Below are 23372 nucleotides of genomic sequence, written 5' to 3'. Positions count from 1 at the left end.
GAAACCAATCGCTCACTTCATTTCCTTTCCTAACACATGCTTTACTACCTTTGTAGAAACTTTTCACTCCTTGCAACAACCTTCCACCAACTCCATATAACCTCATCACATTCCACATTGCTTCCCTATCAACTCTTATCATACGCTTTCTCAAGATCCATAAACGCAACATACACCTCCTTACCTTTTGCTAAATATTTTACCATATCTGCCCAACTGTAAAAATCTGATTCATACAAACCTTACCTCTTCTAAATCCACCCTGTACTTCTAAGATTGCATTCTCTGTTTTATCCTCAATCCTATTAATCATTACTCTACCATACACTTTTCCAACTACACTTAACAAACTAATACCTCTTGAATTACAACACTCAAGCACATCTCCCTTACCCTTATATAGTGGTACAATACATATGGGCATATATAATAGTAATATTTACACCTCATATGCAGCAACAATACAGTATTCTTTACATATCATCAAAGAGAACAAGTTTAGCTATTTAAGATACCATAAGACCATGAAACTGAAAACTACTGTTACCAAATTTGAACATATTAACAATCCACAAGTCACTCTAGCTTCTTGTTTCCAAAGAATTAAATTTTTGGGTAAGTGCATAAGGAATTAGTTTTCTAAATTATTCTAATCATATAGAAATATGTGTGCTATCAAATCTAAATCAACCAACATAAAACTTACCTGACCATCACGACACATATGAACTTGCATGTTGTCATTGTAAGGATTATACAGTCTTCTGGCTTGATGGAAACTCACATTCCATTTCTTCACCCAATCAATCTGAAAAAAATATATAAAGAAAATCATTTGAGAGAGGGAGAGAGAGAGATTCTCAAATCGCAGGTCCTTTCATTAAAGCTAGTTATTATCATCAAAAGACCAAGCTACAAACCTAGTTGAAAAGTAAAACCTAAAAGCTCAAGGGACCCAATGAAAAAGCATCCGCAAGTAGCAAAGAAATGGAGAAATAACGGATAACTATAAAACATTAATAAAAATATAATAAACATTGAATATCAACTTAAGTCAATCTGCTCTCAAGAAAAACCTATATACATGATTAAATTTCTAAAGTTTCACTGATTCAACCATTTGATTGGGAAGACGATTCCACAATTTGGTTATAGCTGGAATTAAACTTCTAGAAAACTGTAGTGTAATTCTGAGCCTTATTAAAGGAAATGTAAGACATAATTAATTGCATACATTTTATTAAGCAGAGGATAGTATAGTCTGGGAAATTAGATATACAAAGGATAATCGGTATTATGAAAAATCTTAATAAAAAACATGCATAAAAGCTAATTGAAGATGGCAGATAAGGTTAAGGTAAATACTATCATGGTTGCTTTATTAATTTTGTTCCGTTTTTTAACTTTATAAATATTCAGAGGATACCCCTTTAATATATCTTCGGCTGAGAATTCATACAGGTCTCAACAATAATTTTTTTCATTAGCTAGATTAAAAGTTAGGTGTGGAGATACATTTTAAATAAGATCAGATAGGGAAGATACAAAATTAGTAAGCAGCACTGCTTGTTTCACTACCAGCTTTAATAGCATACCACGACCATATCTTTCCAAGTTAGCTTGAGGAATTGGGCCTAATTCTATTTTAGACATTAATAGCCCTCAGACATATTGTTATGCCCTTCATTGTAGGAAGCTAAATGCCAGATTGGTTCGGCTGTGACTCGACGTAATTTGTTTCTCGATCCCTTGGGGAGATTAAAGTGAAATTCAGTTTGTAACATTTTGAATGTTGTATAATTTTACATGACTAAAAATGCCAAGGACTTCTTTATTCTTAACTTTAAAGGAGGACATTTTAGCCTTTGAAAAATCAGCAAAAGTGATATAGCTTTCAAAATTCTCTTTGTCATTTGAAAGTTTTAATTTAATCCTTTCAATTTTCTGGAAAGGTTTGAAAAGGTTGTAATATATTTCATTCAGTAATTCACATTACAGGAAATATCCTAGCTATGTAATACTGTATAAAACTTTCCTATTTACGTTTTTACCCTTAATGCTTTTAGCACCTTGTGGTCCTGAAGAAGAGGGAGCAAAAAGGGTCCAGTGCAATAACATTGGACAACAAACTATTGGCGGATTGATTCTTTTCATTGCCTAGGTCCTCAACAGAATTTTCCTTATTTGAACTAGCAGAGGTCATCAACGGTGCCTGGGGTTTACCATTTGATCTAGATGTTCAGGATATATAAATTTTACTAATTTTTGGGGGGAGAATAGGGAATAATTTCTAAAAATAACAAACCAATAGGGAAAAAAAATTTTAAGAGAAAAAAAATATTAATACTGTCTGATATCCTAAAAGAGATCCCACTAGCCTTTCAAGGAATTAATTCCTCCACCGATGATACCTGCGAGAGCTAACTACCAAATGTCCACTTCTCACCCTACTACGAAGGGAGGGTACCACTCTGATTGGAGTGGCTCAAGCGTATGCCAAACCTTCTTGATGGGACTGAGAGCATTTCATGTAACCAATGAACCAAATCTAAATCATAGTGACAGGCAAACCAGACAGAATATAGAGTTCTATCTCTTAAAAACAAACCCACCCCTGGAATCCGAGGGTCAAATTTTTATTATGAAAATAGTCTTGCATGGCAATATTGAAATACTGACACTCCTTTGGTCCAAACATTATCAGGTAGTTGGTTACACCATCACAGCTACCATTTGAAAAAATAAAAATAGAATCCTAGCAATGCTATCCCTTCCCAAAAATCTAGACAATGTAAAGGTCTAGGAGGTTGGACAGCAAGGTTGGAAACATGTAAAATATGAAGAAGGTTAAAGTAATAATAAGGAATAGAAAATGTATCCGAGAAATCTATGAGTTAAATTGAGGAAAATATTCACCCGTTCGAGAACCGTCTTCCCGGTCACAAGGCTTCAACGTGGAAATGATATTCTGCGTTGAAGTCAAATCACTATGTCAAAGCCTTTTCCCACTAAAAGGGAGGGTAACAGGTAATGTTTCTCACAAAGCCCTTTATGGGCTGTTCTTCTCCAGACCCCATTAAAGTCTTTTAGTATGGTCTTCAAATCTAGGTCAAAGAATGAAATGAACTGGAGAAGGTACAGGACCTGCTTCAGCTGGTGTTTGAAAAGAAAGTACTTCAAAGAGTGACTAGGGCTAAGATTCTTCTCTAAGAGGCAACGGGAAGGACTAGGTGGATATGGTCATATTTCAATAAAGTCCTAGAATTGTGAAAAGCTTTCCATGGCCATTTTTTTTTATTTAAAAACCAGTTTCTTTTTTACAAAAATGTTATTTTTATAATAAAATAAATTTTTGAATATACTTACCCGGTGATTATATAAGCTGCAGCTCTGCTGCTCGACAGAAAACTCTACGCTCAAAATCCGCCAGCGATCGCTATGCAGGAGGGGGTGTACTTCAACAGCGCCATCTGTCGTGCAGGTACTCAGTACTCAATGTAAACACAGAACTCAATTTTCTCCTCGGTCCACTGGGTCTCTATTGGGGAGGAAGGGAGGGTCCTTTAATATATAATCACCGGGTAAGTATATTCAAAAATTTATTTTATTATAAAAATAACATTTTTCAATATTAAACTTAGCCGGTGATTATATAAGCTGATTCACACCCAGGGGGGTGGGTAGAGACCAGCATTAATTGTTTACATTATATGAGCTAAGGATTTTGTATTTTATTTTAGCAGTTATTCAAAATAACAAACATAAAATAAATAAGTACCTGGTAAGGAAGTCGACTTGAACAATTACTCTGCCTTTTTAAGTACGTCTTCCTTACTGAGCCTCGCGATCCTCTTAGGATGCTGAGCGACTCCTAGGAGCTGAAGTATCAAGGGTTGCAACCCATACTACAGGACCTCATCAAAACCTCTAATCTAGGCGCTTCTCAAGAAAAGAATTTGACCACCCGCCAAATCAACCAGGATGCGAAAGGCTTCTTAGCCTTCCGGATAACCCAAAAACAACAATAAAAAACATTTCAAGAGAAAGATTAAAAAAGGTTATGGAATTAGGGGAATGTAGTGGTTGAGCCCTCACCCACTACTGCACTCGCTGCTACGAATGGTCCCAGGGTGTAGCAGTTCTCGTAAAGAGACTGGACATCTTTAAGGTAAAAAGACGCGAACACTGACTTGCTTCTCCAATAGGTTGCGTCCATTATACTCTGCAGAGATCTATTTTGTTTAAAGGCCACTGAAGTAGCGACAGCTCTAACTTCATGTGTCCTTACCTTCAGCAAAGCTTGGTCTTCCTCACTCAGATGGGAATGAGCTTCTCGTATCAACAGTCTGATATAATAGGATACTGCATTCTTTGACATAGGCAAAGAAGGTTTCTTAATAGAACACCATAAAGCTTCTGACTGTCCTCGTAAAGATTTAGTTCGTCTTAAATAGAACTTAAGAGCTCTAACAGGGCATAAGACTCTTTCTAGTTCATTTCCAACCATATTAGAAAGGCTTGGAATATCGAACGATTTCGGCCAAGGACGAGAAGGTAGCTCGTTTTTGGCTAGAAAAGCAAGCTGTAAAGAACATGTAGCCGTTTCAGATGAAAATCCGATGTTCCTGCTGAAGGCGTGAATCTCACTGACTCTTTTAGCTGTGGCTAAGCAAACCAGGAAAAGAGTCTTTAAAGTGAGATCTTTAAAGAAGGCTGATTGTAGCGGCTCGAACCTTTCTGACATAAGGAATCTTAGTACCACGTCTAAATTCCAACCAGGTGTAGCCAAACGACGCTCCTTCGTGGTCTCAAAAGACTTAAGGAGGTCCTGTAGATCTTTGTTGTTGGAAAGATCTAAGCCTCTGTGACGGAAGACTGATGCCAACATGCTTCTGTAACCTTTGATAGTGGGAGCTGAAAGAGATCTTTCTTTCCTCAGGTATAAAAGGAAGTCAGCTATTTGGGTTACAGAGGTACTGGTCGAGGATACTGATACTGACTTGCACCAGTTTCGGAAGACTTCCCACTTCGACTGGTAGACTCTAAGAGTGGATGTCCTCCTTGCTCTAGCAATCGCCCTGGCTGCCTCCTTCGAAAAGCCTCTAGCTCTAGAGAGTCTTTCGATAGTCTGAAGGCAGTCAGACGAAGAGCGTGGAGGCCTGGGTGTACCTTCTTTACGTGAGGCTGACGTAGAAGGTCCACTCTTAGAGGAAGAGTTCTGGGAACGTCCACCAGCCATTGAAGTACCTCGGTGAACCATTCTCTCGCGGGCCAGAGGGGAGCAACTAACGTCAACCTTGTCCCTTCGTGAGAGGCGAACTTCTGCAGTACCTTGTTGACAATCTTGAACGGAGGGAATGCATATAGATCTAGATGTGACCAATCCAGTAGAAAGGCATCTATATGAACTGCTGCTGGGTCCGGGATTGGTGAGCAATATATTGGGAGCCTCTTGGTCATCGAGGTTGCGAAGAGATCTATGGTAGGCTGGCCCCATGTGGCCCACAGTCTCTTGCACACATCCTTGTGTAGGGTCCATTCTGTTGGAATGATTTGACCCCTCCGACTGAGGCAATCTGCCATGACATTCAAGTTGCCTTGGATGAACCTCGTTACTAGAGAAAGGTTTAGATCTTTTGACCAGGTGAGGAGGTCCCTTGCGATCTCGTACAACATCATAGAATGGGTCCCTCCTTGCTTGGAGATGTACGCCAAGGCCGTGGTGTTGTCCGAGTTCACCTCCACCACTTTGCCTTGAAGGAGGGACTTGAAGCTTTTCAAGGCCAGATGAACTGCCAGTAGCTCCTTGCAGTTGATATGTAACGTTCTTTGATTCGAGTTCCACGTTCCCGAGCATTCCCGACCGTCTAATGTCGCACCCCAGCCCGTGTCCGATGCGTCCGAGAAGAGAACGTGGTTGGGGGTCTGAACAGCCAGTGGCAGACCCTCTCTGAGGTTGATACTGTCCTTCCACCAAGTCAGGAACGACTTCATCTTCTCGGAAATGGGGATCGAGACCGCTTCTAGCGTCTTGTCCTTTTTCCAGTAAACAGCTAGGTGAAATTGAAGGGGACGGAGGTGTAGTCTCCCTAACGGAACGAACTGTTCCAGGGATGAAAGCGTCCCTATCAGACTCATCCACTGTCTGACTGAACATAGTTCCTTTTTTAGCATGTTCTGGATGCATACCTGGGCTTGACTTGTTCTGGGGGCCGACGGAAAAGCCCGAAAAGCTTGACTGTGAATCTCCATCCCTAAATACACAATAGTTTGGGATGGGACCAGTTGGGACTTTTCCATATTGACCAGGAGACCCAATTCCTTGATCAGATCTAGAGTCCACTTTAGATTCTCCAGACAGCGACGACTGGAAGAAGCTCTTAGAAGCCAGTCGTCCAAATAGAGGGAGGCTCTGATATCCGCTAAGTGCAGGAATTTGGCAATATTCCTCATCAGCCTCGTAAACACAAGAGGAGCTGTGCTTAGGCCAAAGCACAGGGCTTGAAATTGGTAGACAACCTTTTCGTAGACGAATCTCAGAAAAGGTTGGGATTCTGGGTGGATGGGGACGTGAAAGTATGCGTCCCTTAGGTCTAAAGAGACCATCCAGTCTTCCTTTCTGACCGCTGCTAGAACGGACTTTGTGGTCTCCATGGCGAACGTCTGCTTTGTGACAAAGACATTCAGCGCACTGACGTCTAGCACCGGCCTCCACCCTCCTGTCTTCTTTACCACTAAGAAGAGACGGTTGTAGAAGCCCGGGGATTGATGGTCCCGGACTTTGACTACCGCTCCCTTTTCTAGTAAGAGAGACACCTCCTGCTTCAAAGCTCGTCTCTTGTCTACTTCCCTGTACCTGCAAGAGAGGTCGATGGGAGACGTTGCTAGAGGGGGTTTGCGAACAAACGGGATCTTGTACCCTTCTCTGAGCAACTTCACAGATTGAGCATCTGCGCCTCTTTTCTCCCAGGTCTGCCAGAAGTTCTTGAGTCTGGCTCCCACTGCTGTCTGAAGAAGGTGGCAGTCAGACTCTGCCCTTAAAGGACTTGGTACCTTTCTTCTTCCCACGTCTCCCTTCGGCACGAGCACCTCCTCTTCTGGAGGCTCTGCCACGAAAGGGCGGAATGAATCTGGACGCTGGAGTGTCCATCCTGGGTCTTGACAAGGTAGGCAAAGGGGTGGCTTTGCGGGCAGAGGACGCAACCAGGTCATGAGTGTCCTTTTGAATCAAGGAGGCAGCAATCTCCTTTATCAAGTCCTCTGGGAAAAGGCACTTTGAGAGAGGAGCAAAAAGAAGTTCCGATCTCTGACACGGTGTTACTCCAGCAGACAGGAACGAGCAAAGGTTCTCCCGTTTCTTGAGGACACCGGAAACGAACGAAGCCGCAAGCTCACTGGATCCGTCACGTATGGCCTTGTCCATGCAGGACATTATGAGCAAGGAAGATTCCTTGTCAGACGGGGAGATCTTCCTGCTCAAAGCTCCCAGACACCAGTCCAAAAAGTTAAAAACCTCGAAGGCTCTAAACACACCTTTCAACAGATGGTCTAGGTCCGAGGGAGACCAACATATCTTAGAGCGTCTCATGGCTAGCCTGCGGGGAGAGTCTACTAGACTTGAGAAGTCGCCCTGGGCAGAGGCAGGAACTCCCAAGCCGAGAACTTCTCCCGTGGCATACCAGACGCTCGATCTGGAAGAGAGTTTCGCAGGGGGAAACGTAAATGCTGTCTTCCCTAGGTTCTTTTTGGACTGCATCCAATCTCCTAAAACCCGTAAAGCTCTCTTGGACGAGCGGGCGAGGACGAGTTTCGTAAAGGCAGGTGCGGATGACTGCGTGCCTAAAGCAAACTCTGACGGAGGAGAGCGTGGAGCCGCAGACACAAACTGATCAGGATACAACTCTTTGAACAGAGCAAGAACTTTTCTAAAGTCCAAAGAGGGTTGCGTGGTCTTGGGTTCGTCAATGTCCGTATGTGGGTCGTCAATGTGTGCAGCGTCGTCATCATCAGAGAATCCATCATCTGAGAATTGAGGAGGAAGCGGCAAAGGAGTAGGAATCGGCTGGTCAGCTGAGTCCGGCAGCACGGGTGCACGCGTGACTGAACCGGACGCAACGTCATGGAACTGTTGCCCAGTCTGAGAACTGGCAACAACCATAGCAGCGCGGGGACGCAAAGCGTCTACTCCAGACTGTCTAGTCTGATGTGGGCGAGTAGAGGTAACCACACTGGGTTGCGGAGGTTGATGCACCGCGTCAAAACAAAACAACTTAGACTGTTGTTGTACCTTGCGAACGTCAACGGAAGGTTCCGTGCGTCGCTGAACGTCAACATGCGGCTGGCAGGGTACACTGGAACGCATGGGTGGCGGGACTCTCTCAGCTGGAGTGCGGCAGAAGGTCGCCTCAGCGTCCACAGGACGCACAACCGTGGGAGGTTGTAGGCTAGAGGTTGGTGCAGCGTCAACCTTCTCCGCACGAAAGTCCTGCATCAACGACGTTAGCTGAGACTGCATGGTCTGCAGCAAAGACCACTTAGGGTCTAAAGGAGCAGGTGCGGCAACAGGCGGTGTTACTGCCTGATGCGGTACCGCTTTGCCTCTCTTAGGAGGTGTGCAGTCATCGGAAGACTGCAGCGAGTCCGAACTGACCCAGTGGCTACAACTGGGCCGTTGGACTTGCGCGGAAGGGACCGACTTGCGCTTAAGAGGCCGCGAGACCTTGGTCCAAGGTTTCTTCCGAGAAACCTCTTCCGCAGACGAGGAATAAATGGGCTCTCTCGTCTTTGTGTGGGTGGGGCGATCTTGGGTAGATACGCCCGAAACCACGGAGGGAACGTCTGTTCGCTGATTAAAGCCTCTCGAACCCTTTGGTCGTACGACATTGCTTCTCCCCTGGGCTTGGGAGCTTGCAAGAGGTCCCGGACTGGGAGGACGACAGGCACGAACAGACGAACCCTCAAGCGCAACACTATCCACAACACTACCACTCACTTTATCACTACCCACTGCACTCTTGCACTTCAGCTCCTTGACGTCTGCCATGAGCTGGTTACGGTCACTAGCCAAGGACTCGACTCTCTCACCCAGAGCCTGGATGGCACGCATCATATCTGCCATCGAAGGTTGTTGAGTGCTAGAAGGGGGATCAGGAGCAACCACTACAGGGGAAGGAATAGGTTGTGGGGCATGAGGAGAGGAAAATTCAACGGAGCGAGATGAACTTCTCCTGACTCTATCTCTCTCTAGCCTACGTGTATATTTCTGGAATTCGATAAAATCGAATTCCGAAAGCCCAACGCATTCCTCACATCGATCTTCCAATTGACAGGTTTTATCCCGACAATTGGAACAAACGGTGTGAGGATCGATAGAGGCCTTCGGAAGACGCCTTGAACAGTCCCTAGCATTACACTTCCTGAATTTAGGGACTTGAGAAGGGTCAGCCATTTTGAATTAGTCAAAGGGGAATTCAAAAACTATCCAAAGTCGTCAACAAATAATCCGATATCAACAAAAGAATGCAAGGATGTATTGAAGATAACGTCTGCAAAGCGAAAGCTCAAAACTAGAAATGTGTACTTCACCAAAAATATGTGAAAACCAATCCAGTAAGCAACAGCGAATTTAGTAGGTCTTGCCGGTGGCACGACAGAGAGAAAATTGAGTTCTGTGTTTACATTGAGTACTGAGTACCTGCACGACAGATGGCGCTGTTGAAGTACACCCCCTCCTGCATAGCGATCGCTGGCGGATTTTGAGCGTAGAGTTTTCTGTCGAGCAGCAGAGCTGCAGCTTATATAATCACCGGCTAAGTTTAATATTGAAAAAAACTGTACACTGGAAATTCTTTTAGCAATTTTAATTTTGTTTATATATATTACTTCATCACTATATAAAAGTTACTTATGATGTTTTAAGGGTGACTATTTTTCATGTAAAAGGTTTTTGTTTTTTATTTATAAAAGTAGAAGTACAGATTGTAGGTTATAAAATTTTCTATCTTTTCATATTTGAAAGACAAAAATTGGTCAATATTGAATATGATAGATGGAATTTCCCAAAATATTTTCACATTTTAAGAAATCGGACAACAGTTTATTTTGTAGAGATGACCGAATAGACTTTAGTATGTATAAGTGTATTAGCTTTTGGTGGTAATTTTCCAAACCACTGAGGATCATGACATAATCACATTATTTCTGCCTTATTTACTAACCAGTGGTGAGCCCCTTCCCTCAAATCCAAAAAAGTTGTTCTTTACGCAAGTACATACACTACGTGCCAAATGCACGCACACGAGTAGCAGGTAGCTAGCATAATATATTTTCTTGTCCATTTTTCTGGACCAATTTTATGCTTTAAGCCTATTTAGTTATCATCTCTGACACTTTGCGCATCTTTCTGCATAATCATAACATAAACTGTTCACATATAAACAGGCAGACAAATAAAAAAAGACCATACCATATTATATAGAAGAAAAAGGATAATCTACTTCTCAGAAAATCATAGAAAATGGTGGAATTACTTTACATAGGTTACTAAAATAAATAGGTATGCTGAAATTTTCTAATCATGAATAAATAAGTATCCAGGTTAAAAAATGGTCGCGTACTGGACCAGATACGTCTGCGTAGATATACAAAAAGGACTTTTTAGCAATAAAACAAATTGTTTTCATTAAAAAATACTATCATAAACATGAAATACGTACAGTACAGTTGAATTTCCAAAATTCCAAACCAGTAGCTGAGTATCAGTTCTTAATTACTATACAAACTCATCTTTAACTTATTAAAGCATAACTCAAATTTCTTACCTTAAACAGTGATCCTAATGTGGGCCCAACATTAGTAATATCTGGACACTTTTCATCAGATTTTTCTCCGGCAAACTTTGCATAGCCATTAAACTGTCCTCCTCTATGGACTGTGAAAACCAACATTACCGGTCCATTCTGGAAATACATACATAATGCAAACATATATTTTTAATTATCTTTAAATGCATAGCGTTAAATACAACACAAAACAAGGCTACATAAACACACAGTATTACAATTCTTGAAAACACTAAAGCTTTATGAAGGTTTTATATACACTACTCACTTCTATTTCAAAACTAAATGTTTAAACATTGAAAGGGATATCCTTTTCATCTAAGTGTAACATGGAAAAATTGGTACTCTTAATTGAAATATTTTCTTTTATTACCTAGTGAGAAAAAAAAATCATATCCCCTGAACATAAAAATACAACTAGTTTCCAATCTTAAGTGCCTAAAAGATCATTGTGGCAGTTTTATTCTTCATAATAATAATAGATATTGAACAATGACTGCCCTTCGATGCTTCTAATTTTGTTCATTTGCTGAATTATTCACAGATTTTAAAAATTTATATAGCTAAACATTTCTAAATTGCTTACTTCATGCTATCCATTTTGCCCTAAACAAAAGACCATTTTGCCCTAAAAAAAAAATCTGATATTCAATCAATAAGCTTTAAAAGGATGGTAAATATATCTACTCAAACCTGAAGAATTAAAATCGTAGATGTTTACTATCTTAGAAAACATAAACAAAAGCACAATTAATTACATTGCTAGCCAAATCCAACAGGAATTGTTAGTTGAGACTACTGAAGCTCTTCATGGAATTAGTAATGAATAAATGAATGATTCTGGATTTGCTGGCTTTGTGACATTGAAGGTCATTGACAAAAGTATAATTTTTCATAAATAAATTAAAAAAGGCAATTCAATTTAAAACCACAAGAGCAAATATTAATATAAAAGTTAAATAGCTATCAAAGACCTGGTTCTGAAATAAATCTAAAAATACTGCCAATATCAAACAAGACATCCTCCCCAAAAATCTTGGTAATGATGACCCTGCCATCCCCACCTCAAACTTGAAGTAAAAATCTAATTTCTAGGTACAGAAGAGTGGGGCATTAAATCAATAAAGGCCTCACTGTCAGGGAGTACCAAACAGTCATTGCAATATGGGTGGTGTTGGGCAGTCATAAAAAACATGTCAAATGAGTGTGCCTAATGCAAAGCCAACAGAGTAGTCTCCCTCATCTATTTCCATTCAGAATACCACTATGCTGCTGCCAAAAAAAAGAAAAAAAGAAAAAACCTCTTTATGTTTGGTAAAAATTCATTACAAAGGAAGGGATATAGTCTTGGAAGCAATTCAACTGCAGCTTCATTATTCCAGTCTGTTTGCCTCATTTCCAGGAACACCTACGTGTACTGGAACTCAGCCAAACTAAACCGTTAGTCATCTTAGCCTTATAATAAAGAGCCACTCTGAAATCTTTAAAATTAGAGTTACAGGAATTTTTCTTCTCATCATCAACTCCTTTTTATATGGGGTAACCACTATGAATGAGTTGTTTACATTGATTTCTGTTCTGTACTTAATATTTGGCAATACATTTTCATAGCAAATCTTCCCCCGCACAATTACGTCATCCCTTCCTAAGTCTTCCTCTCTTCCTTCCGCCTCGAACTTCCATCTCCATCGTATGTCTTCCAACAGGATGTTCATCTCTTGGTGACAGATATCCATACCAGCCACCCTTTGAGATACTACCGCTAGAGTTATTGAATCCTTTGACAGGCCAGACAGTACTACATATATAACGGATTTTGAGCGAAGCGAAAAATCTATTTTTGGGTAAGATGGCCATGTCGTCCTGATGGAAGTTCCTTAAAGGCAGCTTCCTAGGGTATATTACAACTACGGCGATATTCCCAGAGAATTTACCTTAAGGTACCCAGAATTCTAACTCCTGGAGCGAGTATCCCTAAAAAAGACCTTAGGGATATCGTAAATATCAGTGGACGTATTCTTGACACGCCTCATAGCAATCTATACCCCGAATAGAGTTAACACTTCGTAGGGGTCAAATGGCAAGAAAACGAAAACGAGAAAGAAACGGGGAGAGCCGTTCGTAAGGCCCTCTCTTCTCCCGTTTCGTAAGCGTGCCCTGCGCCGATTCTGGCGCCATCTGCATTCCTTGTAGCGAAACACGAGGTGCTACAGATACTGTATGTAGGGAGGGGTCCTACGGCCCTTTCATTGAAAGGGGAAGGGCGGGTCCATCAGGACGACATGGCCATCTTACCCAAAAATAGATTTTTCGCTTCGCTCAAAATCCGTTTTTTGGGCTCAAGCCATGTCGTCCTGATGGAAGTATACCAGAGCATTACTGTATCTGTGGATTCTCAAAATGTGCCGTACTCCTCAGAAGTATTTCCCCCAGTCGACGCGACCTAGAGACCTAAGATGTTACCGTCATACATCTTTTCAACTAATCATAAACCATGATAGAGCTTCCTGCCCCCAACAGGGAAGAGTCTTACTAGACTCTGGGAAAGTCTCGAAGAGTACATATATCTAAGTATGAACCCCAGGCAAGCAAGTATAGTGGTCTCACCCCATACTGGGTAAAGCGAAGTTCGAAAAGAATCACTGTGTCAATATGAAATATCGACCAGTCCTCCGCTCAAAACACGTATTGGACAAAGGTTCATAACCGCTTAGGAGGAAACTCGTAAATCCGTCACCATCCCTTTATGGGATGGAGTCCTCCAGCTAAGGGGAAGCATAAACCAATGCAATATTAGCTTGCATAAGGGAACATTCTATTAGAATTATCCCCGGGTAAATATACATAGAATGAATGCTCACAGGTGAAGGAGACGCAAGGTTCTCAAGAACCAGTTTATTGAGACAATAAACAAACAGGTTAACCACACTCATATATATATATATATATATATATCTATATATAAGAGGAGGATAACTAAAACTTTAAGCATAAGTATGATAGTAAACAGAAACTTGTTTGTCTGAAAGAAAAAACATTGGAGCCACTTTTAAGATACCAAAGTATCAAAGTCAAAAGTCTGTTTTACTAATCAGTCACATTAGCGTTAGAAACGCTCGGCACGCATGTTTGCACTTATGCTGGGTTCACCTTTGAAAGTGGAACAGTCAACGTGGGTCACCCAGTACCCTCACATAGTTTGTAGTACAACATGTGACTACATACTCACCCTGGAATTAATTGTCCCAATTAAGCTACTGTTCCTCGCAGAGTTAAACAGCAGGGTTAACGACGCAACCCACTGCCACCACAGAACCTCTTAGTTGCTGCACTTGCTTCGCATAGTGACGAAAGAACACTCTGGAAGACTTCCAGCCAGTGTACGAACGAAGATGTCCAAAATCCCTACAACTAAAGAAGTTTAAGGATGAAGCAACTTTCCTCGGATCGTGACCTGTGGGTGAACAGTCAGGATCCGCTCTGCGAATAAGATATGTGATTTTCGCCCTGAGTTGTTTCAGTAATAAATTTTGAGCCTGACGTTTCTCCCCTGGCCAGATGGCCATCCTTGAAGTCTGAAGTTCTACGAAGATAGACCTTTAGGCATTCTACTGGACATAGAGATGCATCTTCTTTCAGAGGGCAGATTCTTCAGGGACCCCACCTGATGGTGGGTAACTCGGTCTTGGTGAGAAACGTAGGATCCGGAAATAGGTTCAGTTCACCCATCCAGGAACTGAACATGACCTTCCTCTCTCGAGAGGGGTATGATCTCACTAACCCTGGCCCCGGACGCGAGTGCAAAAAGGAGGATAACTTATGGGTCAAATCCTTTAACGCACACTCCTTATTGTTCAACAGCGAAGCAACATGAAGAACTTTTCTAAAGACCATGAATTGGGCTTTGGAGGTGCTAAAGGTATGAGCCTAGCGCAGGCTTTCGGAACTTTTATAAAAGATCTCGTTAGCGAGGTCGACCTGGAAGGCATAAAGAATGGGTCTTGTCAAAGCAGGCCTACATGATAAAATCGTGTTAGTTACCGATCCATAACCATGGAGATGGATGAAGAAAGACAAGCAGAAGTCCGTCGTGATCTCCTGCGGAATCTTCGTCTGACAAGGGCTACCCATTCTCTCCAAGATGACTCATATTGCCTTATAAAAGGTTTGCACTTATAATCCTCTAGGAAGTCCATGCTGGCTTTCGAAATCCCGAAACACTTTCTCACCTGTTAAGGAAAGAAATCATGAGCTGCTGGGTCCGGGTTTTCTGTGATGAAGCGCAGACAATTGACTTCTGGACTCACTGGGTCAGAACTGGATCTGGTAGCGGTCGAAACTCCAATCGTAGTTCCAATGCCAGAGGGAACCCCACACTGTTCGGCCACTTGTGGGCCACTACTGCCGCTACTCCCTTAAATGATCTCAGTTTGTTGAGGACCCTCAACAGAAGGTTGTAAGGAGGGAACAGATAAATCCTGAACCATCTGTTCCAGTCGAGGGACATCGCGTCCACTGCTTCCGCCAAGGGGTCCTCGTACGGGGACACATACAGGGGCAACTTCTTGTTGTCTTTCGTCGCAAAGAGGTCTAGCCGCAGTTCTGGGACTTGACTCAGAATGAAGGAGAATGGTCCTGCGTCTAGGAACCATTCCGACTCTATCGGTGTGAACCTGGATAGAGCGTCCGCTGTCACATTGCGGACTCCTTAAAGGTGAACTGCTGACAGGTACCATTTCTTTTTCCCCCAAATCGGAAGATGGCCAACATCACCTGGTTGAGAGGTGGCGACCTTGATCCTTGTCGATTCAAGCATCTCACAACTCCCCCGCTGTCCAGCACCAACCTAATGTGGATCGAGCGATGCGGGGAGACTTTCTTTAAGGAAAGAAGGACTGTCATAGTCTCTCGAAAATGACTGTGAAAGGTCTTGAATAGACTGGACCAAGACCCTTGGGCCTTTTTCTGATGAGAGTGAACTCCCCATCCCTCCTTCGAGGCGTCTGAGTGACTCGTCACCGACGGGGGAGGTGGATGAAGAAGAACCGACTTCCTAAGGAGTCTGGCTTGGGACCAAGGCCTGAGAAGAGTATTTCGACGAAGCGGAACTGGTCTTCTCAGATCTCTTCGCGCATCTGATGCATAACTACTCCAATCTCCGGTTGCATCCTTTAGCTGTGCTCTTAGCACCGGGTCTGTCACCGAAGTAAACTGGAGAGACCCCAGTACACTCTCCAGTTCGCATCTGATATCCATACGGAATCTAGAAGTCTCTTGACAGAACCAGCTATCTCCTTTCTTTTCTCCGCCATGACGGAGAAAACGGTGTGACATTAGGTCCCAGTGGATTCACACCCACCGGAACTTAGAGATGGAGGAAGTTGAGACTTTTCCTGTTGATCTTGAAGCCTAGAAAATCTAGGAAATGGATCACATACAGGGAAGCTTGCAAGCATTCTGTCCTGGGTGCTGCCCACACCAGCCAAAAATCCAGGTAGGCTACTACCTGGATTCCCTTTAGGCGTAATTGACTGAGAACTACGTTCGCAAGCATCGTGAAAATCCTTGGGGCTATTTTAAGCCCGAGAGGCATGGCTTTGAAGACATATAGTCTTCGTTGTAGCCTTAACCTTAGGTAGGAGGGGAATCGACAATAGATTGGAACGTGCCGATAGGCGTCTGACAAAACTATGGAGGCGGTAAATGCCCTCTTGGGCAGTAAGGTCCTTATGTGTTGTATTGTTAGCATCTTGAACCTGTAGTTCGCTATGAACTTGTTAAGTGGCGACAAGTCCAGAATGACTCCGAGTTTTCCGAGTCTTTCTTGGGAACACAAAACAGCCTCCCTTGGAATTAGATGGACTTTACCCTTCGGATCACTTTTCCTCTAACAGTTCATGAATGAACTCCTCCAGAACGGGGGTGGAGTATCGGAAAAACGCCGAGGGTATGGGGATGGAGTGCTGTACCAGCTCCAGCCCAGTCCCTTCTTGAGTAGGCTGTGGACCCAGGGATCGAAGGTCCACCGATCCCAAAAGCGTTGGAGACTCCCTTCTACCAATATCATCTCGCTCGGACTGTTGTCCTAAGGTCTTGCCTCTCTGACCGCGACCACCCATGAAACCCCTTCTCCTTGAGGGGCGCCTAGACGAAATTCTGGCTGCTCCTCTAGGCTTGTTCGACAGGCAGTTGACTGACCTTCGAACGATGGGTTGAATGCCGGAGACTGTGTCGACACGAATTGGGGAACCCACTGAAGTGTGGTCGGGGTTTTTGCCACCATCTGGGGCACTGAGGGCATCAGCAAATGCCGTTGCAGCTGATGTCTACTTGACTTAGCTGGCCGAGAAAGTATCCTAATCCTTTTAGTCTTCCTCCAAGGTTGGGGACCCCATCCGGGGAAGAATTTCTCTTGGTAGACAGGCCCCACTCCTGGAGAAGATTTCTATCGTCCGTGGCGGCCCTATCAACCTTTTTGACCGACTCACTAGGGAAAAGGTCTTTGTCCCAACTGTTGGAGGAGATTAGTTTCCTTGGCTCGTGCCTCATCGTAGCCCGGGCGAACACGAATTCCCTACAGGTTCTCTTCGCCCTGACGGAGCTGTAGAGATCCTTCGTCACAGTGGCCAGATGAGTCTTGATCACAACCATGAACGTTTCATGGACCTTGGGATCACTTGTCATCGTCTCAAACGTGGACTGAAGAGACAAAGAGGCAGCCAGTCTTTCTTTTGTCTAGAGTTCTCTCCGCAAAAGAAAGCCAGACAGCTTAGAGAGGATCTCACCGAACCGGCGAAATCCGCCTCCCACATCTGGACTGAGAAGGTAAGATGGACGTCCTTCCAGTCCCTGTTTTGCTTACTAAATCTTCCTTTATAAAGGCCAGCAACAAGGGTTTACACTCCACCAGGGAGGGGAAAGGCTTGCCAGCCTCGACTGTTTTCAAAACCGCCGCAAACCCTTTCAACGAAAAAGGGGGAAGGCTGTGGCAGGAGAGGACACAAAGGAAGGGAGCCTCTTACTCAAATACAGCTACCTTTGAGTTCATGAAGCCCCTCTCTTTCATTGAAGAAGAAAGCAAGGCATGAGCCTAGCATGGTCTATCACTACGACCTCCTTCGGCTCTGTCTCTTCCTTTGAAGCTGGTACCTCCTTCCACCGGACCTAGCAGTCCGGATGTGCCCCTGCAGTTACAATGCAGCTGCCTTCCCATTCTTCTCCCTCTGCCTTTGTTGGATCAAGCCAACAATGGAGGGAGGGCCTGCTCTACTGCGAGAGCAGATGATGTTGAGGGAGCAGGTTCAAGGACCTGAACCGGAGCAGCCGACCTCTCTCGGCCTCTTCCGCTACCTTGTCCGGAGCTCGAACTTCATCCTGGCCTTCTGCCAGGAGGTCTTCCTCCAGACGTTCGGACACGTCTGGCATCCTGTCGTCCAACTGGATGCTAAGCAAGGCGACCGTGACTTCAGCATCCACGGGATCTGAATTAAGGGGACCTCCTCTTGAGGTTGGGGAATCACTGTAACAGTTGATGCCCTAGGAAAAGAAAGCCCTCATCTTCTCATTTGGAAGATAAGGTCCAGAGGTAATCTTCTGAAAGCCCCTCACCCAGGTACGAAGCTTCTCCCTAGCTATATCCCTTGAATCCACCGTTGTAGGGGAGACGAAAACGGATTTTGAGCGAAGCGAAAAGAAAAAGCCTCAATAGATAGGTTAGTGCATATGAAACATACCTGGGGAACCCAATACCGGAGAACATCCGTGGAGACAGCGCATGCCACACGCCTCCTTCAGAACCATGTCCGCAGAAGCCCTACTGCGGACGTTGCAGAAATACATCCGCACTACGGATGGTCCTCCTGTAAAGAGAAGAAATTTCCATGAGTATCAAGTGAACTACGAATCACTGGATATGCACAGTAGCATAACAAAACGGAAAGGAAAGGAAAGACACATCCTTGTATTTCCCGCACACCCAATTGTTGTAGCCTTCCAAATCATAAAATCGTATAGTTAATCTATGCCAGATTAACCAATGGAAAATTTCCAAAGGAAGAAGGTGTAGCCCCCCCTAAGGAATGATTTAAAATACCGGATAGTAGACAAGAAAGAACTCACTTTCTTATCTGTAAGGCCAACAACAACGGGTCGTGCAAGACCATAAAGAATAAGGAAAAGACACATACTTGTGAATCCCCCACAATCACCTGTGGAAGCCCATCAGCCATTAAAATCAAATGGTTAGTCTTTGCTAGAATAACCAAAGATCATATTTCCCGAGGGAAATTAGGTGTAGCTCACACCTAAGGTAAGATTTTACCATTCTGGCTAAAGATGAAAAGAGTTCTCTTTTCATCCCTGTAAGGCAATACCAAGTGATTGCACAAGGCAACACAAGTAAGTTAGAAAAGACAGTGTTGTAACCTACTATATCATGTTCTCCCCTGGTAGAAGACACTAAACAGGGAAGAACTGATACAGTACATGAGGGTGGTGTGCCGGCCGGCTCTCGCCGGTCAGCACCCCCACCCCCTTTTCCAAAGGTAGGTCTCAAGTATGCAACTTAGGATCACCCAGACGGGGGAGAACTCCAGTTCCTATGCCTGAACCGGTCGGTAGTGGTTGCCGGTCCATAGCTACCCGGTTGTCACCCAGCTGCCGGCCATCACTCTTAGTGGCCGGCCAACCGAGTGATGTGGCAGGCCGGCCCGGCAGCGGTGAGTAAACCCTGCCGGCTGGCATCCACCCCAGGTAGCGCCCGGCTGCCGGCCGCCACTCAAAGCGGCCGGCAGGTGAGCAAGGAGACCGGCCAGCAAAGGCATAAGACCACCGTCGACCGACAGCAAGAGAACTAGCGAACAACCCCCTTACCGACGGCCGGCCACTCGGCCGGCAGACGGCAAGGACAACACAAGAGAAGACAACAGAATGGATGCCGGGCTAAGAGGCTATGTACCTCCGCGCCCGACACCCGAAAGAGTGCCGAGAGGAAGGGAGACACTAAGTCAAGCTTCCTAACCACTGCTTACTGAAACTACAGACGGCAGCGGTTGAGGGACCAAGGAAGGACCGGGCAGCACTCAAAGGATAGGGCCTCTGCCGGTCGGCACACTCTGCCGGCCTACAGGGGACCACGTCAGCTCCCCATCCCAACCTATGCTAGGTACGGATGTGAGACGACTGACACAAAGGAAATGGAAAGATAGAAGGGAAGGACAGAGGGTCCTGTCCAACCTTGCCTTGGTTAAGGATCATTCCAAACTAAGAAAGCACATCTCAGCCAGAGAGATCCAGGGAGGGAGGCCGGCACTACTGGCTGCCTCCCTAAAACCAAGGCAAGGAAGGAATTGCTATTCCGGAAAGGGAACATATCCCGAACCCGGAACAGCCAAGAGGACAAGTCTGAGGGGTCACCGAGCGAAGGGATCATAATTACCGAAACCTTCCAAGGTGAATCAAGGAGGATAAACCTCCTATGCCCGTGTCAGGCAGCAAGGGAGACTCTGCCCCACGCTAGACCAACACGGACTCAGACTAATACACTGCTGTACTGTCCCCCTTTGAACCAATTCAGTTGGAGCAGGAAGGTACAGTACTACTCCAGCATAGTTATATTTGAAAATTAATTCAAACAAACCACTAGAGTTAAGCCTAAGGCTTAAACAGAGGGAAAGGGTTTGCCCCTTCCCCGTAGAGAAGGGAGAAAACGGGGAAACAGATAATATTATAAAGACCTAAGACAACCTAGCCTAGGCACTAAGAGAATCGATTACCTAAATCACCGAAACTCACTCCAATACTATCTTGGAAATTACTCGAAAAGGGCTTGTATGTATAACGTTGCCTAACGCTTTAAGCAATATAAAACCACACTTGGAAGACTAATTATCATGCAGGAAGTACAAGGACCAACAACTAGGCTACGAAGACTAGTGTTGGTCAGCCTAGGTAAATCTTTCGCCAGGCGCACTACTAACGCATCATAACAGAATTCCTAATTAAGCTAAGCAGCTAATTATTAAAGCGCAGGGGGCTGGGAACGTCGCTCTTGCTAACAAATAAATCCTATTCTAGCGAGCGACAGCGTCCATGACGCCTCCAGCAGGCAACAGCTCTTGTATCAAAGATAACTCTTTTAATTACTTTAATTTTAAACAAGAGCCTACATTTATACATAAAAGAAATAGTACTCAACTTATCCGAAGCAGAAGAAGTTGGAGAAGGCATAATATGAGAGAAAATCCAAGATTTTGGTAGAAACACAGGAAAAAACACAGAGTTGTAAAGCTACGCAAAAAGGAATGCAGATGGCGCCAGAATCGGCGCAGGGCACGCTTACGAAACGGGAGAAGAGAGGGCCTTACGAACGGCTCTCCCCGTTTCTTTCTCGTTTTCGTTTTCTTGCCATTTGACCCCTACGAAGTGTTAACTCTATTCGGGGTATAGATTGCTATGAGGCGTGTCAAGAATACGTCCACTGATATTTACGATATCCCTAAGGTCTTTTTTAGGGATACTCGCTCCAGGAGTTAGAATTCTGGGTACCTTAAGGTAAATTCTCTGGGAATATCGCCGTAGTTGTAATATACCCTAGGAAGCTGCCTTTAAGGAACTTCCATCAGGACGACATGGCTTGAGCCCAAAAATATATATATATATATATATATATATATATATATATATATATATATATATATATATATATATATATACAGTAGGGTCCCGAATTAAGCGTGTTCGAATTACACGATTCCCCTTTTCCGCGATCGCCATTTTTCAAAAATAAATTTTCTGTATCTGCGAGGCTGTTCAAAGTTCGCGAGTCAAGCACTACAAAATGTATCAAATCTATTGTCTTTTTAAGTATATTGGTAGCCCTAAATACGATGATTTATAATAAATGTTACAAAACAATATTAACATTACATTTCATTAACATAATTTCATAATGAATAGCCTATCTAAGGATAAAATTCCACATCAACAATGAAATCAACTGTTAACTGTGCGAGTCCAGCTGACAAAATGTAAACAAAAATGTGGTTACGTTCTCGGCAATCTTTATCTTTCTCCAACCTTACGATAATTGTAATGGTAGTGTTAATGATGGTATATTAAAGCACTATTTTTGTTTAGTACAGTATATTTAAAAGCCTTATTTTTCCCTCTGGGCGTTCAAGGTTTTCACGAGTAGACTGGGTTCGTTTATCGGCAGTGAATAGCCTAAACTTCGGTAACGAGTCGTCAATATTTTGTGTTTATCGGCAGTGAATAGCTTAAACTTCGGTAACGAGTCGTCAATATTTTGTCATATTTTAAACAGTATACATTTGATTTGCAAACATTGGTTTTGTAGAGTAGACGGTAAAATAAAATCTAGAGAGAGAGAGAGAGAGAGAGAGAGAGAGAGAGAGAGATTTGATGGCAGAAATCCCTCATCCCTCTCTCTCTCTCTCTCTCTCTCTCTCTCTCTCTCTCTCTCTCTCTCTCTCTCTCTCTCTCTCTCTCTCCGTAAGAAATAAAACCATAGTTCACATATGGCAACTTGAGTTTAAGAATGAAATTAACATGAATATTGTTAGTTGTGGCGATCAATTCCTCGCTTCAGGGGGTACACGAAACAAAAACACGACATTCAATTACAACAGCTGATTCTCTCTCTCTCTCTCTCTCTCTCTCTCTCTCTCTCTCCTCTCTCTCTCTCTCTCTCTCTCTCTCGTCTCTCTCTCTCGTTATACAATACTTACAAATAGATGAAGAAACCAAAATCGGTTTTCTTGAAGTGTCAATTAAATACAAAACGAAAAAATTATACCGTGTATACATCCATTTCAATCATAGCTTGAAATACGGTAACCGATTTCGTCCGCAAACCACTATTTTTTAGGAAACACCATTCTATTCCAGAAAATATTTACTCTTTAAATGTCAATTGCGCTATAATAAAACATGCACTTATGTTGTTAAATTTCGGGTGTGTTTTAAAAATCGAGTATTGCTAACTTATTTTTGTTTTACTTTTGGCTGTGATCACATCAGCTGATGTCTAGCTTCCGCGCGAATACAATAACAAAGAATTGTTTACACCATTTTTTAACTTATTCAAACCATCTATACAGTTAATATTACATAAACACCAATGTGTTATAACCTATCATATTTATTGTTTAGTACTTTAAAACCATCTCTCTCTCTCTCTCTCTCTCTCTCTCTCTCTCTCTCTCTCTCTCTCTCTCTCTCTCTCTCTCTCTCACACATCGAACGTTATAGCGGTAACCTAATTGTTCGGTGACTTTAAAAATAGGCCTAGTACTTTCTTCTTTTACCTTTTTTGCATATGGATCCATAATTGATGTGGGTACAAGTTGACTTATAACTGAAGTTAGGAAAAGTATTTTGGATATGGAAAGGACAATTATCTTTCGTAACAGTTTAGAATTATCGTAAGTTATCACTCTGTCATTAGCGGCAGTTTGCTATTGTGGATTAAACGCATAAGGAAAAAAAAATTTCCAGCTTTGCTACGAATTT

At 43.3% G+C, this 23372-nt stretch overlaps 1 protein-coding gene across 2 annotated transcripts in view; it reads right to left on the bottom strand.

The window, feature by feature from the left end:
* Positions 1-23372, bottom strand: part of LOC137655672 (3'-5' RNA helicase YTHDC2-like) — a 388907-nt gene that overhangs the window by 1965 nt on the left and 363570 nt on the right. For both annotated transcript variants that reach the window (XM_068389626.1, XM_068389627.1), the window contains exons 27-28: positions 10821-10958; positions 707-808 (exon numbers count right to left, since the gene is read on the bottom strand). In XM_068389626.1, coding sequence (XP_068245727.1) covers positions 707-808; positions 10821-10958 — 240 coding nt within the window. The remainder of the gene's footprint in view (positions 1-706; positions 809-10820; positions 10959-23372) is intronic.

This window comes from Palaemon carinicauda, chromosome 16, assembly GCF_036898095.1.
Source record: "Palaemon carinicauda isolate YSFRI2023 chromosome 16, ASM3689809v2, whole genome shotgun sequence".
Taxonomy (NCBI): domain Eukaryota; kingdom Metazoa; phylum Arthropoda; class Malacostraca; order Decapoda; family Palaemonidae; genus Palaemon; species Palaemon carinicauda.
The sequence above is the reverse complement of the archived record's forward strand: the minus strand, read 5'-3'. Positions and strand labels throughout refer to the sequence as shown.